At 26.8% G+C, this 18,859-nt stretch overlaps 1 protein-coding gene and 1 pseudogene across 4 annotated transcripts; both read left to right on the top strand.

The window, feature by feature from the left end:
• The first annotated feature begins 1,436 nt into the window (after window positions 1-1,436).
• LOC111036832 lies at window positions 1,437-7,513 on the top strand (annotated as a pseudogene).
• Window positions 7,514-11,345: 3,832 nt separating this feature from the next.
• LOC111036836 (acetyl-coenzyme A transporter 1-like) lies at window positions 11,346-17,634 on the top strand. Of its 4 annotated transcripts, none has more exons than XM_022319060.1 (10): window positions 11,346-11,593; window positions 11,687-11,939; window positions 12,075-12,201; window positions 12,387-12,546; window positions 12,979-13,133; window positions 14,788-14,978; window positions 15,076-15,260; window positions 15,886-16,012; window positions 16,484-16,699; window positions 16,907-17,634. In XM_022319060.1, the coding sequence occupies exons 2-10, from the start codon at window positions 11,730-11,732 to the stop codon at window positions 17,069-17,071; spliced, it is 1,536 nt and encodes a 511-aa protein (XP_022174752.1). In that variant the 5' UTR covers window positions 11,346-11,593; window positions 11,687-11,729; the 3' UTR covers window positions 17,072-17,634. The 4 variants fall into 4 exon arrangements, with proteins under 4 accessions (XP_022174752.1, XP_022174753.1, XP_022174755.1 ...); XM_022319061.1 differs by having other exon boundaries at window positions 11,647-11,939; XM_022319063.1 differs by having other exon boundaries at window positions 11,359-11,464.
• Window positions 17,635-18,859: the final 1,225 nt, after the last annotated feature.

The following is an 18,859-nucleotide window of genomic DNA, read 5'->3' as shown; positions in this document are numbered from 1 at the left end:
TATTATGTTTATAGATATTTATATCAATACATTTGTAAATGCTACTTTTGTTTTACAACTTATTTATAGTTGTAATATTTTAATGCAAATACATTTTTTTAAATAATTGATGTGTTAGTAAATGTAAATAAATTGTGTCTACTAAATTATAGGTATGAGTGCCAGTGGGTTCAATATCAAGGTCAAAACTGATAACCTGACCAACCGTTTTCCCCACTAGATCCTCTGTTTAAATATTAAATATAATACCCAAATAAACAAAGATACTTTAAAATCACTTTTGAATAGTAGGTCACTTACGAAAAAGAAACTAAGTTTTGTTATAATGATATTGACGATTAATGAGGATAATAGTAATTTATAGAATATTATAAGATAAATGTTTGCTTATTGTTCGTCGAGTCTAGTTGGTCTGCGACTAGATATGTAGCGATATAGATGATGTATATGATAATGTAGATAAAATATGTAAAATAATGTTTTGTTCAGGGGCTTTGCATCAGTATAATTTATTAGTGTTTCGGGTACTGAATGTATTCGGGTGTTCAAATAATTTAAACAAATGTTTGGGTGTTAGTAGCTATTATTATTCAGGTTAATAGTTGATACAGGTGTCTAGTTGTTCAGTAGAAATCTAAAAAACATTGATAAGAGTGATCAGTTTTATGTCTTAAAAACCTATATACCAGCATTTAATTAGTGCCTATGTTATTTAATAATTAATTCTTAATTAATTTATCGTCAAACATCTATTTACATAATTGAACTAATAATAATATTCATATACAATTTGTCAAATAAAAAAAATATTTGGATAATATTAAAAATAAGATAATAATCTGTCCGTTGGAAATTGTCTTGTTGACATCTTTCGTGATAAATTATATCGGACAACGGAATTTGTGATACTTAATATTATGCTAATTTGGTAGAGGTATTTTGCGAGGATATGAAATACATAAAAAAAAATTCAAACTAGTTTTCACATTTAAAGTAGTTATATAAAATGTGGCCTAGGAACATACTGATAATATAGATGTGGCTAGTGAACATTTAATCATTTGAGATCTGAGTTGGTTTTTGTTTAGGTATAATATTTTGAAAATAATTTAGCTTTAAGAAAACTGCCAATTTTTTAATACATGTTTTGTATTATATTATATACAATATGCTTTCATGACTACATTATCCATATAGACAATTAATATAACAAAATATAAGCAATACGAATTTAATTATTTAAGAAACAGTTAGTAATTTTTTAGTAATTATTAAGAAGTGAAGATTAAATTAGAGTAAAGGTCAGGTAACAACGATAAAACAAATTCAAGAACATAAGTATGTTAGTATTTGTAGTTTTAGTGAAACAACTGAACCGTGATAAACAGCAAGTAAGGTGTTAATTAATACAGTTTAAAAAAATCTTGTGGTTAAACATGATTAAAACACCAACAAATAGACCTGAAATAGAAAAACCTGCAGATGTACCAACTGACTCAACATGGGAAAAACCAAATTTGAAAGGAGATTGGTGTAATCTCTTTTTACTGACTATACTTTACACCATGCAAGGCATACCCTTTGGTTTGTCAATGGCCTTACCAATAATTTTTCAGAGTAAAAATATGGTAACCTATGATGAACAAGTAAGTATAATATATACCTAGGATGTATTTTAGTTTTATAGGTAATGTGTGTTTTGGGTTTTAATGCCAATTATATAGTCTTAAATTTAAATATTAAATTATATATATATTAGATTTATTACTAGTGCATCATGTGTAATTTAAAATATGTCCAATCAATATTAATTAATTATGTTTTTCTCAATATGATAATTGAACAACAAGAACTAGGAGTAAAAATACCATTTTCAACTTATGATTTGGAAATATTATCAAATTATTATTAATATGTTTAAGGGTTCAATAAGTTATATTCTATGGCCGTATGCTATAAGACTACTTTGGGCCCCAATAGTTGACACATTCTACGTACGGCGGATAGGCCGAAGAAAATCTTGGTTTATACCCCTTCAATCCTTAATAGGTATGTTTAAATTGTTTACTTTATATTTGCATTACTTAATTTAAAAACTTCCTAAACATTTAAAATCAATATTAGTATAATACAATTATTTTATTGAATTATTAAATTAAATTGTATGAACCAGTTCAATAAGATATTATTATTGAGTATATTATTGACTATATTTATTTGTTATTGAAAGTAAACTACTAAATATGATGGTAAAACCAATAATTTATTTATTACGTTTTCAAACAATTCTATACGATATCTGTTCAGTTGTACAGATAACATTATCATCTTCGTATTTTGTAACAATGTTGTATATCCATTTTTTTCTTTGTAACGTGAATTAACAACAATGATCAACACGGAACAGGGGCGTTATTACTTTATTTCGCTAATAACATAGATGAATGGTTACCCGAGTCAGGAAAACCGAACCTTAAGATGATTGTATGTGTGTTGTTCGTCATCAACTTGTTAAATACTACTCAAGATATAACCGTTGATAGTTGGGCATTGACTATGTTGAAAAAGTGAGTGCCATAATAATTAATAATTATTTTTTTATAAAATACGATGTCAATAACAAATAAAATATTATTATGTTTACCATTATGGGTTCCTTTCCTATCCTAGTGCCACTCTTTGGGTTTTTCGTATTATTACTTTTAGGAGTATTCATACACGTAGTTTATAATATACATTTTACGACTACCTATATTGTAGAATAGAGTAAAATAAAATTGATAACTACTACAATGAATAGTGGAAACATACTCAAATTATAACACCAATCACATGACTAGATGTCTTAAATTCAAATAAAAACAAAACAATATGTTTTATACAAATGTAACATATAATATTTAAACATAAGGTCCACTGAAAAAAGGGTGGTATAAAATATCTGTAATAGCCATGCTTTTATTTTTCAGAAATAATGTGAGCTATGCATCCACTTGCAATTGTACAGGTATCGCCATTGGATTATTTATTGGTTCCGTTTGCCCTATTCTTCTTTCATCTGAACAGTTCTGTAACAGATATTTACGACTCACACCCGGTACAGGAGGAATATTCAGCATCAAAAGTACGTCATAAATACTGTCTGAAATGATTTTTAGCAAAAGTTGTGAGTACAGGAAAAGTAATAACTTAGTAAAAAGTAATGTTAAAATTATGGTATACATTGCTCGAAGAGTAATGTCTCCCACCAGTGCCCTCTGATCAAAAATATCGACTCTAAATTAAGTACTATTTTGTCAAATGTCTAGAAACATTTTGTTTCCATAATACATTTTTTGTTTCCAGTCTAGAACTTTCAATGTGTATTCTCTAGGTGGTATATACTATATGGTATGCTGACACCAGACACCACACTGGAAAACCTTTTAATCAATTATTTCTGTTCCAAAACACGTGATTGTGAGGATCTTAAAAACTGCATAATAAAATGAATTTTTGGTCATAGTATGTGATTTTATTTTATATTTTACACTGAGTTTTAAGTAACCGTAAGTAACCTAAGGCCTAACTCAAAACTGGGGGTCACCCAAACTATCATTATTGCATTGCAATAAATTAAAATAAAACAAGCGGGTAACAATTTATTTTAACCTAAGGATAAGTAGCCTCCTCGTGCAGTCGTGTATACATTGCAGTGTATTTTATTCTAGTTGACTAATCTATATTGACTATATAACTAACCTATACACATAAAAGTTTTAAACAAATTACACTATTATTTTATTAAAACGTTTAATAATGGATACGATAGTATTATTTTGTGATTATTATCATTAGATAAAACTAGTTTCGTAAGACAAAGATCATTTTCTTGATGAGTTTTCATTTATTTATCTTTGTTTTTTATAGATATCATATTTCTTTGGGGCGTCGTATTTTTATCGATTACAACTTTAGTTACTTTCTTTAAAAAAGAAAAGGATACTAGGTTAGAAGATGGAAAGATCAATATTTTTCAGACTTATAAACTAATGTGGAGTCTATTAAAGCTTCCTAGTATGAGAATATTTTTAATTGCTGTTTTAACATCGACGGTAAGTACTTATTAAATGTTAAGTTTAGTGAAACATTTCCACCAAACTTTTTAATTATATATTTCTAACATTTTGAAATACCTCAAATATACCTCTTAGTACCTACGTTAAATTATCGAGGTTTTATTTTTACTTTCAGTTATCTCATATGGTTATAAATTATAGACTTGTGTATAAAATATAAATATAAATTTTATCATCCCTATTTTCAAGTACATTTTCCCTTAAATTTTTAAATTTTTAATTCAATGATTTTGATTTCTACTAAAAAATTCTTTTGTAAAATATTACATTTCATTAACAAAGTGTTACAAATATTATTAGCAGTGAGTATACTACATATTTATATTATCTAATCTGTATATAATATAAAAGAACTTGTTTTGACCGACTAATTCATCATTACCTAGCTCTAACCGCCAAAGCTATATGAGTATGACATTTAATCTGTAGTTTTGTTTTATGAAGTAAAGATCCACAAAGAAAGGATTTTCCAAAATTCGCATTTTAAAGAGGTTCTCAAACAATTCTCAGTTTATCAATAATGTATACGGTACAAAATATTACTTAACAAAAACAAAATAACTATTTCTTATAACTCAAAGACAAAAATCAGTTTCATATTAAAAATACATATTTTATTCAAAAACAAAATAACTTACAATGTATACACTTATACTTGGGCTTCTTATTGAAGTTAAATTAGCATTGACTGGCTCATATACATAGAACCATATGGGCTGTCTTACACCCAATGATGGGCAAGATACTCAAAAATCAGTATCGCGATACTAGATACTTGGATTTGGAGTAACGAGATACTAGATACTCGATACTTACATTTTAAGTATTTCGATACTTGGTACTTTAATTTTAAGTATTAAACTTATACTCGATACCCGATACTCGAAATAAAAATTAGTCCCAGGTTTTTTAAAAATTGTATTCATGCACAATTAGGTATGTATATATTAATTAGTTAATATAGACCGCAACATTTAATAACTTAATCATAATATTCTACAACAGAATTTATTATTATTCATGTACGTAATTATTTAGATAGTCATAAACTACATAGGGAATAGGTAATAACTTAATTATTAAACTAGTATTATATAAATTATGTTGATAAAAAAACCGTAAATACTGATTATTTTAATACTATAGTAGTATAGTCTATAATACTACTAATTATTCAACTAATTACTTGGTATTGAATTATATTTATATTTTATACTGATAATTTTAGAAGGTTATATACATGTATTATAAATGTTTTATAGCCATTTAGGTACCTACAGTGAAGACGTATAGTGCCGTTCAACTTGCTTGACGTGTGGTGTGTCACAGTCCACAGATATAACTAAATATGGCTAATGGTTTGAAAAATAATTGTCTAAAAGTTGTAGGCTACAGCCCTCAAAAAATCACCTGTGGAACTGCGTATTTGTTTTTGTATTCTCAAAATAAAATTAATTATGATAGGACTACCAGAATTGTTGATAATTCGAAATTAATTAATACTGCTATCAAATTATCGTATACATAAATTCAAATGTTCGCTCCTTTTAAACATATTACACTAAATCATAGTCAAACAGTCGTGGTTGGTATGTATTACTACTAGGTAGGCGAGTGAAAATAATCGTTAATCATTAATTTTTCAAAGTATCGCATCAATGTATCGAGTATCTTTCGATTAAATTATTTCGTCAAATACTCGATACATTGATTGAAAACGTATCGAGATACAAGATACTCGATACTTCATATTATAATTGTATTGAGATATAAAATACAAGATTCAATTGTATATAAGATATACTTGTATCGAAGATACTGCCCAAATCTGCTTACACCTTAGTATTTGTAAAGCGTTGCCTTAACCAAATTTTAATCTTTCTTGACCTGTAGTATTTTAAAGGTACTTTTAATTCGAAGCGTAATAAAGAAAAATAACTATTTTTTTAGAAATTGTTTCTGACTTTTTTGTTAAAAAAATTTATCAAAATTGAACATTGTTAGTACACAAATTGATTTATTCAAGAGGTGCCCTCCCTTTTAATATGTTATAAATATGTTAACAATATATACATTTATTTAACTCTTGGTAGAATATACTAAATTAAATTTTATAATACAATAGTACCTAGTCTTTTTCTTGTTTGAATTATATAGATTGGTTATTCTCCAATGGAAACGGTAGCGAATTTGAAATTAATGGACGCTGGTGTTTCTAAAGATGACATTATGTTAGTGACTACTGCAATGTCTGTCATAAGAATATTTTTACCTCTTCCACTAGCCAAGTATACTGGAGGTCCGAAACCACTCAGTTTGTACTTGAAATGTACGCCAATAAGGTACCAAAAAAATATTTATATTTCAATTCTTTATGCAATCAAATACACGCTGTATGAGGCCGAACCGAAGCCATTTTTTGATTTCATTTAAGAAGACGATGTTTGTGTTACAGATTACTTTGGAGTATACCATATGTTTTGTTGATTTATTATACTCCATTTTTAATTAAAAATAATGGAGTTGTGAATGTGCCAATATATTATTATTTTATCTTAGGTTTTCTTTTTACAATAAATGAAGTACGTCTAAAATTGTATAGCACACTGATACATTTATTGATCATAAATACATTTATGAATATAAAATTTGTTTTTAATAAAGAAATACATATTATTTTCATGATCTTAAAAAAAGATAACTGATATGTACTGATTTATGTATTTTAGCTGCTGATTAACATCATGATACTTTCGTATTTTACTTTCTTCATTAAGATTAGTGATTCTCGATTTGGCGGCACTTACTTAACATAATTGAATACAGCTCGAACTTTATCATGGGTAATACCAAATACTGTTCTTTTAAAAATGGTTGATATTTTAACATTTAAGAAGTGTTCAAACGATGGCCATGGTAGTTGTTCTACAACAGATTTTCAAAACGTAAGACATTTTGAATTTATTTAATTTGTATTTAGTTACCATCGTATTTTTAATTAATTTGTTTAACTATTGCACAATTTTAATGAAATATTTGCTATGATTTGTTTAGATTTGTGATACAAAACAAGCCCATAATTGTGTGACAATTTTGGACGGTTACTACGTTGAAGTAGCCATTTGTATGGTGATCGGATTTGTTTGGTATGGTATTTGTAAGAGCCAGTTCAAAATTTTTCAATCAAAAGATCGTTCACATTGGATTGTTGATTTGGATAGACCAATGTCAGTATATCTTTAAATCACACCGTCACTTATCATCGACCCGACAACAGTACCTATTATTCTATAAATTATTTTTAAAATTCTATCATCTAATTACTAAATTGTTATTCTGTATTACTTGTATGTATGTTTAGTACATTTTATAAAAATTACTTTATTTTTAGTTAATTATGTTGTACACTTTTACAATTTTAACTTATCAAATAATACTGGTACCTATATAATAACTGCAGTTATATAGTTAAATCTTATATGGTTATACCTTATAACTTATGGGCAAAAATATGCCATAAATGTTCAGGTTTTATAGTGATGTGTGTTTTTGTTTTTTTCGTTACCTGTCATCAACCTCTTGGAAGAATAATAAAAGGCGTTCTTCAACTAAATGTATAGACATTTAGAAGTGTTGGTAAAAATGTTTGGCTTGGTAAAAAACCTTGAAAATATGATATGAGATCACAGACAAGGAGTTTTAAAGCAATTTAAAAATATAAAAACATAAAAATACACGGACATGGTTGTTTTTATACTCATTTTAAATTTAAATTTTGAAGCCACAACAATTTGGAAATTGCTTTGTATTTAAAAATGTATAAAAAAATTAATTCGTACAGTTAAGGCTTGAAAATGTAGCATATAATATTACGTATTTATTAATACGTATCTCTCGTACAGTTCTTATCTAAAAATCTAAAAAAATATATAAGTCCAATATTTTATTTCACAAATATTTGAAACTAACATTTCGATGGAATCAGATATTTAAATGAATATAATAACGATTTTAATTATTATTTTTGTTTTTGTTATAATTATTTATTCATGTGCCCCAAGCCCCCAACTGCTAAGGTTAGTTGGTGTTCTCAAATGTTCAATAAATTAAAATTGTATGCAAAATATTTTAAATATAATACATGAATTGTTTAAGTTATTTTAATTTGGTAATTACATATGATATAACTAATGTGTGTGTGTCTTAGTTTCTGGATCAGATTCGTCTTTTTGAGAAGTTGAATAAGAATCAATGAAATATCGATTTGAAATATTTAGATTCATTTCAGGTATTTTTACCGTTTTACGATAAATTTGCATTGATTCAAAAGTTAATAACAATAATATATGATATTAATATTTGAGTTTATATACTAACAACAAATAATAATTAATAATATAATAAATTCCGGTAAAATACGATTAAATATATCATTTTTTAGCAACACTTTGGGTATAGAATATTTTATGCAATGTTGTCACATTTAAACCAAAAATGTTTGATTTATTATTATTTTCACTTATTATTACACCATTAATTATTATAATATCGAGCTATGGAGAATTCATTGCTAAAACCAGGAGGGGGTGTCAACCATCAGGAAACTAGACCGCAGGAAACATTACTAACTGCGGCGAGCCACACACCAGGCCCCTAAGTTAAGTACATATTAATATATTATAAGTGTAAATAATATTTTAATATCTCATAATATTATGTTTTAACTATTCAATACCTTTATGTTTGGGAAGGGGACATTTAAGTCTTATCTGTATTCATATAAATATACAAAATCACTATTGTTTATTAATAATTTTCTAACGATGTACCTACAACAAATATTATTATATGCTGGTACCTATTATAAACATATACTAATAATAGTTTTAAAGTTGACCCTAGTTTTAAATTAATTTGTTTAAACTTTCAAGTAATAACTACAGCATAATCAATAATTACATTGAATAATTTCATGGATCTAAGGAATAGTCTTCGCCAACAGTCAACAAACCAGTTTGCTTTCGACAACACACATAAAAATTACTAATCCCTACTCCATCTCAAAATTAACTTCTGACCTATGCGATAATATTTTTGTTCCCAGACAGAATACAGAATAGGTTATGGCTTATCTGAACATAAAAATATTCAAACTGTACCTATGCCAAATCCTATTCCAAAGCCGACAAAGTCAACATGCCAATAACTGTTGCATAATTAAATATCAAAACATCCATGACTCTCCCATTTGTACAAATTTACTCTTCAAGTCTCCTTATTTATAAATATATATATGTTATAAATAAATCATAAACCCACTTATCACAGTACTCACAATAGTTATTGACAAATTACTACCAAAAAATAAATTATCAACTAACCGAATATCTCTTCCAAAATAACGAAACATATCTCTCAGTTTAAAATGCAAACTGCATAGAGACCTATAGCTGACCAACTGGTGATTTTCTCTTCATGTTAGTCATGTTCATGTTTTATTGTCCATCAAATATTCTTACTAATTGTATTATATTATGTACAGATTGTATTGTTTCTAACAAGAGAAAACATATTCAATTTTATTAACATTTTAACTAAAACACTTTAAAAAAGTTGTGGCCATATATTTTCGAAATCTCCTGTACTAAAAATTTGAGAACCTTGTACTACATTTTATAGCTTTATTTACAGAAATATAAAATGTATGTTAAACATAAATGAAAAAAAACTAAATAAATTAGAACCGACTTTTCTAGTGCTTAAGAAACCTAAATATTTATTGGGAGGTAAAACTTCTCTAAGCATTATCACCGCACTATGGTTCAGGTAAGGGATTGTCTATAACTGAGCTAAGTAAAATGTTTGGCATTTATAATATAATGCAACATTTTGCTTGATATGTTTTAGTGATGATTCTATATTTTCAAATTTTAATTAGTTTCATCTTCATCAAAAAATCGATCGAGACTCCCAGAACAGTAATATGAAGGTCACAGTCAATACTATCTACGTATTTTTTAAAATTTAAAACCGGATTTTTCCGTTTGGATAGTGATAAGTAAAAAAGCTATTTGTAAAGAAGGAATTCGTTTTATTTTGATCATTCACTGAATAATATTGAAGTTTAAATCGTCGAATTACATCAAGTGGGTACGCACGACGCAGATATTTTAAATTTTTTATGGCGTGTCGATCGGGGTGTCATCAAAGCATTTTATGCTTTGCACTGACCATTAGATTAAATTTATGCACCAACTTGTCCTCAATTATCGGAAGATAATAAACAAAAATTGTGAATATTGCAAAAATACAATTTGAATTAGATTTTTACGTGCCAGGAATTAATTATTTTTACACGAAAAATCCTCAAAAGTAAGTGATCGAAAAATACTCAAGTATTTATGATGCTATTTCAAAACAGCTCCATAAAGATTGTTACATTGAAAATTTCCATTTTCAATTATTAATCGTTACAACGATAATAATATATTATCATATGATTGATTGACTTTCATTCAAGGAGAATGCAAAGATAATAATAAAAAAATTACGTAATAAAAAGCACTTTTCTGTGATCGAAAAATTAAAATCTATACAATCACCATTGTTGTATGAACATATTAGGTTATGACACTTGCCTACCTATGTAGATGGTATTAAATATCATTTAATTTATATTTAATACTGTAGAACTTAACATTTATAATTATAGTAGAATCAAAAAATGTTACGAATATTTTGTTTAATATTATTATATTGTTGAATAAACGTATAATATAATATTATATAATATTGTTTTTTATATTATTATTAAATTATTTACTGAATATTTTGAATGATTGAGTTACAAATAAAATTTAGACATTTTACAGGATACACTAATCACATGATTTATATGATTTTCCGATAACATGTTCAAAGGATTTTTATGGACTCGTAAGCGTAAATTTATTTGTATAATGATTAATATGAATAAATATTAATGATTAATATGAAATAAAAATGAGTATTTATATAAATATATTATAGTTATAGTTTTGATGAAACTTGCAATTACAATAAATTTAATAGCACCAATTAAGAAAAAAGTACCGATAAAAATATTAAATTAAGCCAGATAAAAAGTTATAGGTACATAAATATTATTTATCAGATAACATTTTTAATTACTTTTTAGATAAAACAAAATGTTGGTTATCTTTTTAGAATACCTACCTACATTTTCGTAGTTTTGATTTCGTCATTCGTATATAGGTAACCGTCGTGTCTCATAGGTGTAGGTACTTAATGTTTGAATCACCTTCAAATAATGAAATCTTTTAAAAAAATATCCTATTATATAATAGGTATATCACGTATATAATTCCGTAGTTTTAATTATTAATTTCCTAATAAAATTGGCAATATTTTTAATAACTTGATTGATTTCTCGATAATCTGGTTGTTGTAAATCTAACCCCCGTGGAATGTTAAAAGTAGGATAATATAATTTTAATGTTTTTTAATACTTATGTTGATTATTTTCTAGATTATTCTGTTTGTTCTTGATTTTTTTTCTATTGCCAAAGGTGTTGTGATATTTTGTGCAGTATATTTTCAAGTCGATTGATCATGAGTAAATCACACACGAAGAAATACGATCCCGAGGAAGCTGAAGCAGCTAACAAATCAACTATGATAGACGTTCCTAATCTGAAGGGAGATTGGTTAAACTTCTACCTGTTGTTATTGCTTTATGTCCTGCAAGGATTTCCAATAGGCTTAACCTTTACACTTCCATTAATTTTACAAAGTAGAAAAATGGTGACTTATGAAGAACAGGTAACTTTTCAATTAATAGCTTCCGGTGACAAAAACTATTACTTAAAAATATAATAACTATAAAAGTTGTGTAATTATAATAAATTATAATATTACAAGACATTAGTAGTGTCATAAAATTATGTTTTAATTTAGGCTTTATTCAGTATCGTGCTTTGGCCTTTTACTTTGAAAGTTTTATTGGCCCCATTAGTAGACTCACTCTACGTACAAAGGATTGGAAGAAGAAAATCGTGGTTGTTGCCTCTTCAATATTCAGTTGGTATGTAGCAGTTTATCATAATGTATTATATATTACAAAAGTTTAAGCATAAAGATAAAAATGTTTTTCAATTAAACTTTGACCTGATTTTTGTGGACATTTTATTAATTCTTGTGTTTTTAATTTATAATGTTGTGCATTTATTTTATTATTATATTTATAAAAAAACAATCCGATTATTATAGGGATAATTTTGATGTATATGGCAAGCAACATCGATATTTGGTTACCCGAATCAGGCAAACCAAACCTTAAGATGATTGTATCTGTGGTATTCGCTATGAATGTCTTGTCCACAATTCAAGACGTTGTCGTTGACGGTTGGTCGTTAACTATGTTAAAAAGGTTCGTTGTTTTATTACTTTTAATTCTAAGCATAACAGGGAAAATACTGGGTTTGTGTAATGATAAGTTTGATAAGACGTTTAATGCTTTAAACATTTTATTGAATTGGGTATATAGGTATTATCTATAGGTTAAACATTTTAAGTTGTAACACGAATTTATTGTACTTGAAGCAAGTCATTTCTTGCATTTTCTGTTAACTTAATTAACTTAAAATTATTTGAAATTGTGTAATTTATTATAAGTACACCTCTAACAAAATCTTTTAAAGTTTTCGGTAATTCTAACATTACATAGAATTATTTTTAAAACGTTTTCCTCTAATTGTATTCTAATATTTAAATAAGTCAGTGTCTGTTTCGTATCCAAAATAAACAATTTTTTTTTTAAGTTTGATTTTCCACTGTTATTTGAAATGTTATCTTTGTACAGAAATAACGTGGGTCATGCATCTACTTGCAATACTTCTGGGTTACCAATTGGAATGTTTATTGGTTCAGTTTGTCCAATTCTGCTGGTATCTGAGGATTTCACCAATAAATATCTTCGAGTTATGCCTACTACTGGTGGTTTGATAACATTGCAAAGTACGTATGGATAGAGTAAAATGTATGTTCATGTTATTTGCATTTAATTGTTGTACGTGACAAATAAAATCTTATTTCGTATATTGGAATACGTTTTTGTATACTAAATAAAAGACAATAAAAAGTGAATTGATGATAATATCCAACATAATCGTAATCATAATCAATATCGGTAGTGGCAATGATCGGCATTAAATTACTCAGAATCAAAATAAAATTTTATACCCACAATCTACATTGCATATAGAAATTGTAATATCGTAAATCAGTAGTTACAAACTCAAACCTGTCCATCAATGTATATCTCAGAACATAAATAAATATCAGTGATATAGATTCCAATACAAACTTTATTTCAGCAAAGTTATCTAACTAAGCCATCTGTGATTTGCATTACTATAAATTATTATTTTCTAATCAATATTAAACTTATACTTAAAAACTTTAGATAACATTGCACTTTTCATAGAAAATAATTCATAATTCATTCTGTTTATTTAGGTCCATAGTGTTGAAATAATTTTATCTAAATTCTCTATTTTCCTATTATTTCGGGTGTTTATTTACGTCGTAAGAACATTAATAAAATAAATTACTTTAATAAAGCAATATACATATTATTGTATAAAATATCTTAGGTTGACAGATCATCTTCGCTCAGAATTGATTTTATTAAGCCATTGAATGACCATTACAGTGACCCACTCGAAAGCTACTTTTTGGTTAAGTACCCACAACCCACTTACGTGCACACCCAATTTTTTTCATTGGTGTGTTTGAGTGTGGATTTCTTATTTCGATGTTTGGTTTTTTAATAAACCAAGTTTACAAATATTTTGATAAATATAATATATCACATTCTTTTTTTGTTAATTTATCATATGCTTGAAATTGCTAGAGAAATAAGTAGTATTATAATAATAATAAAATCGTTAAATTAGTGATGGTGTACAACTTGAATCCAATAATAAATTATTGTGTACTATGAAAAACGATTCTAGGCGAGGATGACCTAACTTTAAAGATGCCGAGATATTTTGCACCACCAGTCGATATCAAAAAAATAATTGTTAATTAATAAATAAACATTTCTACCTACGTATATATTGCTGTAACATTTTTAAAAATATTTGTGTACTATAAATCTATGAAATTATGAATGGTACTATTAATAGTTTTATAGTATGTATAATTACATTATCGCCTTTATTGATCAATTTTTTTTTATAAAATTCGATTTATAGTGTCGCGAAGAAACATTTATCACGCTTTTAGAGTTTGCTGTTCTGTATGTCAACATGTGTGACATAATAAGATTAAATAAAGTTATTTTAGATTTTAGAAAATGTATCACTTGAATATTACTGTGCATCATAAAAGTTTTGTGTAGAGCGTGGGATCAACATTTTTTTTATTTCGATGGTGGGTCAAAACTGTATTTAAACGAGGGGTTAGGGAAAAGTTTTTGAGTCTTTGGCCACCGCGATAAATCCCAATGGGAAGTATGTTTAAATAATAAATAAAAAAAACCATTATACTTCTCTTGATTATTGGTTTCTTTAAAATTTAAATGCAATACTTATAGACTACACTATTATACTGAAATGTAGTTACTACTAAAATATATGAATTGTTATTTGATATTTTTGTCTAGGTTTTTTATTCTTATGGAGCATTATATTTTTATTGATAACTACATTGATTGGTATATTTAAAAAGGAGAAAGATAGTAGACTCGAATTGGACCACGTAAAGATAAGCGTTTTTCAAAATTACAAACTGTTATGGGACATTATTAATAAGCCTAAAATAAAACTATTAGCAATGGCATTACTTACAGCAAGGGTGAATATTATTCAGTTGCGTTAGAATGTTATGACATTTTTTAATTCTTCAATAATACGTAATTATCGTTAACATATTATGTTTTATATAATTATAGTTTGGATTTTCTGGAACGGACTCTGCATCGAATTTGAAATTAATCGATGCCGGGGTATCTAAAGATGACATTATGATAACAACAACCGGAATGTATGCAGTCAAATTTATCATGCCGATTTTCGTATCAAAATACTGTTCTGGTTCTAAACCAATGGATATTTATCTGACAATGATACCAATCAAGTAGATAAAATACAACCTTATTAATTGTACTTATACTGATTAATTTATACTGCTAATGGGTAAAATTGATAAGTTATTAGATTTATTTATTTGTTAGTCTTAGTCATCACTATTATTAATTAATTACGGTTAGAGTCAGTAAGCTAAATATGATATGCAGAGTGATACACCAAACATACTCACCATATTATTTTCTTTGAACACTGAATTTATTCAAATTCCTGATTTTTGGAATTGTTGCGTTTACTTAAGGACTGCATTTTTAAATACTTTGATTTTTACACTATGTAAGAGAGTGCCATGATGGTGATTCAAACTTCTGTTTGTCAGAAAAAAAATCTTGAGGTATCTAAATCAAAATTTGGACAAGTAGTTTTTGAGTTATTAAAATGTGTATACTAAGGGTTATTATTTATTGAAAATTGTTTTACAAAACTATAAAATAGATATGATATTTAATTTAGTATTTTAAAACTATTTAAACTAACTTTATAAGTCAAAAATGCTTAAAAAAATTAAAGTAGTTCAAATTTTAACTCAAAAAAGGGTTTACAATTAAAAATAAATTGTTTTGTGAGTTTGTTGAGTGCAGTAAAAATAAAAGTTTGAATTAATTACGTTTCAGATTGATTTGGAGTATTACGTACATGATATTGATTTATTACACACCAAGTTTAATAAATCATAATGGAGTTATAAATGTTCCGATTTATTATTATTTCTCATTAGCATCAATTTTTACAGTGAATGAGGTAAGTAGGTATCTACTTATATTTAGGCAGATATTTCAAAATAATTGAGTGCGTATATTATTAAGTAAATTCAATAATTCTTTAGGCTGAAGTAAAGCTATGGTGAAATTTCGAATTGGCAAAAGAGAAAGTATAGGCATATAATGTTGTTTATTTTATCATTTGAAGTTTAGTTGTTGAAAATAAATACATTAAACTTTTTCGCATTGAATAAACCTCGATATTAATTAGAAATAGAAGTAAAAAATAGAAGTTGTCTAATAGTAGTAACTAATATACTAAAGTCTAAAGAGAAAAAGCTTATTTGAGAACTTTGATATCTCAATATAAATATCAATAATTATTTCTAAAATAACAAATTACTAAGCCACGGAATAGAACACACATAATTGCAAAGTTATTGTTTATGTTAATTGAAAAAAAAATGAACGATAAGTATTCAGTTATTTCAGTTATTATTTCTGTTTTCAGATGCTGAGTTTTGTCATGTTATTATCGTTAACGGCTTTCTTTTGTCGATTAAGCGATCCACGTTTTGGCGGCACGTACATGTCGTTATTTAATACATTTTATTATGTGGGATGGTTAATACCGAATACTTTGGTTCTAAAAATTGTCGCCCTTCTAACTTTTTGTACATGCTCGAACGACATACGAAACAGCTGTCTTACACCAGATTCAAAAAGGGTAAGATATAATTATTAGTTAATTAATGATTGGTATTAGAATGTTGTTTCATTTCGTTGATATCACTAATTTTGTATTCAGTATCAAGTATTCAAGCTATATACACTTTATTTTTAACCACTAAATGAAAACACCTAAAGATAATATTTCTATATACTTGCAATATATATTATGCTACTTTATACATCTTAATTTTAATGTATATAGCTATGTGCCTTAAATGGAGGAAGTTGTCAAGTGTACGTGGACGGCTACTATTTGACAGTAATCATATGTATGGTCATTGGATTCGTCTGGTACTTTTTTTATAAAAATAAACTTAAAAATTACCAACCAATGAGCAATTCAGAATGGTCAATTAACGTGTCATAAATCATGTGTCAAAAACAGTGAATTGAGTGACATTCTTAAAAAATCTAAACAACTAGGTATTAATAGTATTCTTCAATAGTGTAACCTAAGCTCGATGATATTAAAAAAATATTCATTGAATTTTTTTTTTTTTTGTTAATGTATATCAAAAATTATACTAGGTACACTAACCAAAAAAAAAAAAAAATGTACAAACGAAGCAATAAATTTTTCAAATGTTGTAAATTATAATATCTATGATCATATTATACATAGTTATAACCCATCTAGTTCACACTCAGTGACGTCATAGGTACGTATAAGAGGTTTGAAAACTTCTATTCGAACGTCAGTATCGGTTACAAGTTCCATAATAATATATTTTATGTGTCGGGAACAACATGTTACCTCCAAAAATAAATTGTTGGTAGGAATTTCTTTACCGTCTCTTGTAATTTTTAAACCATGACGGTTTCCAGGAACTGTACGGGTTATAGTATTAAATATACTTTGTTCATATTGTTTTATAATATTTAGTGTATTTTGTTTATATAGTTGTAGTGAAATAAAATATTTTTTGATTATTCTGTGATATATAAATGTAAATATAAATATTGTTAAATACATAATATATATTATAAAATATATAATATATAATATGCATATTACATAATACAACTGATGTAGGTTTATATACTATTGTAAATTCTGAGTTCCAAATTTAAAAATTGTGTGATATACTAATTAACATGCTCGATGACTGTGTAAGATGTTTCTATACGTTTAATGGATTCTTTAAACCTTAGATAAAGCTTTTGATAAATTTACATGGCAAATCTATTGTTAATGGTCAAAATTTGAAATTACAGTAATAATTATGGAAAAATTAACCAAAACTAATTACGATTAGAGGGCATTGACCACGATTCATGCAATGCCATACAAATCTGCATCAGAAAACGAAATCTGAACGGAGATCAGATAAATTTTTACCTATTGATACTCAGTGGAGTGCACAAATGGCGATATAAGGGATAATACCCCCTCCCATTTTTCGAAAAATCCCTTTACTTGTTTTTTCGGTAAGTATTACCACCATAACTGTTCATTTAAATGTATTATTAGTTATAATAACCTCCTCCCCTCCACTCCTCAAGTGCAGATGTGTAAGTGCATTAGACGCTATAATTATTACAAAAAGTTTGTAATAATTTATTTACATTTATTTACAAAAAGTAAGGCTTGAAAGTCTACCGACTCTAGTCTAACATTTATGGTTTTTTCCATGTAAGATGGTTAACATTTTCAAGAGTAATAATATGTATGATAATAAATAATAATTTAATAAAGTTTAATTGGATGAATTTAAATTTCAAAAATAAATAATTTAGTACCTATGATATGAAATTATTTAGTTTATCACAAACATGGGTCATAATTTATTGTAACAACCCACCACGAGTAACTTTTCTTATTTTGAAATTGAGTTGTTATCGGGGGTTTCTGAAATGGATGAGGTTCATTAGTATAGCGTACCCACAGTGATGGCCCAATGAAGATTTTTTTGAAAATCAGGGTTTATTCAAATTATTTGTAGTACATTATCTTAAATGTAAAAATCGTTGTTAGGGATTAGCTCGAATCACAGACTAAAAAAAAGTAGTGTGACACATCGGTTTGTATGAAGACACTACAAGATAAACAGTTATGATAGTTATTTGTTGAAATTTAATATACATGACTAATTAAAACAGTGTTTTACATTGCTGACTAATAAAAATTATGAAATAATAACAAAAATGGGGTTAA

This window comes from Myzus persicae, unplaced genomic scaffold (genome assembly GCF_001856785.1).
Source record: "Myzus persicae strain clone G006 unplaced genomic scaffold, MPER_G0061.0, whole genome shotgun sequence".
NCBI classification, from domain to species: domain Eukaryota; kingdom Metazoa; phylum Arthropoda; class Insecta; order Hemiptera; family Aphididae; genus Myzus; species Myzus persicae.
The sequence above is the reverse complement of the archived record's forward strand: the minus strand, read 5'-3'. Positions and strand labels throughout refer to the sequence as shown.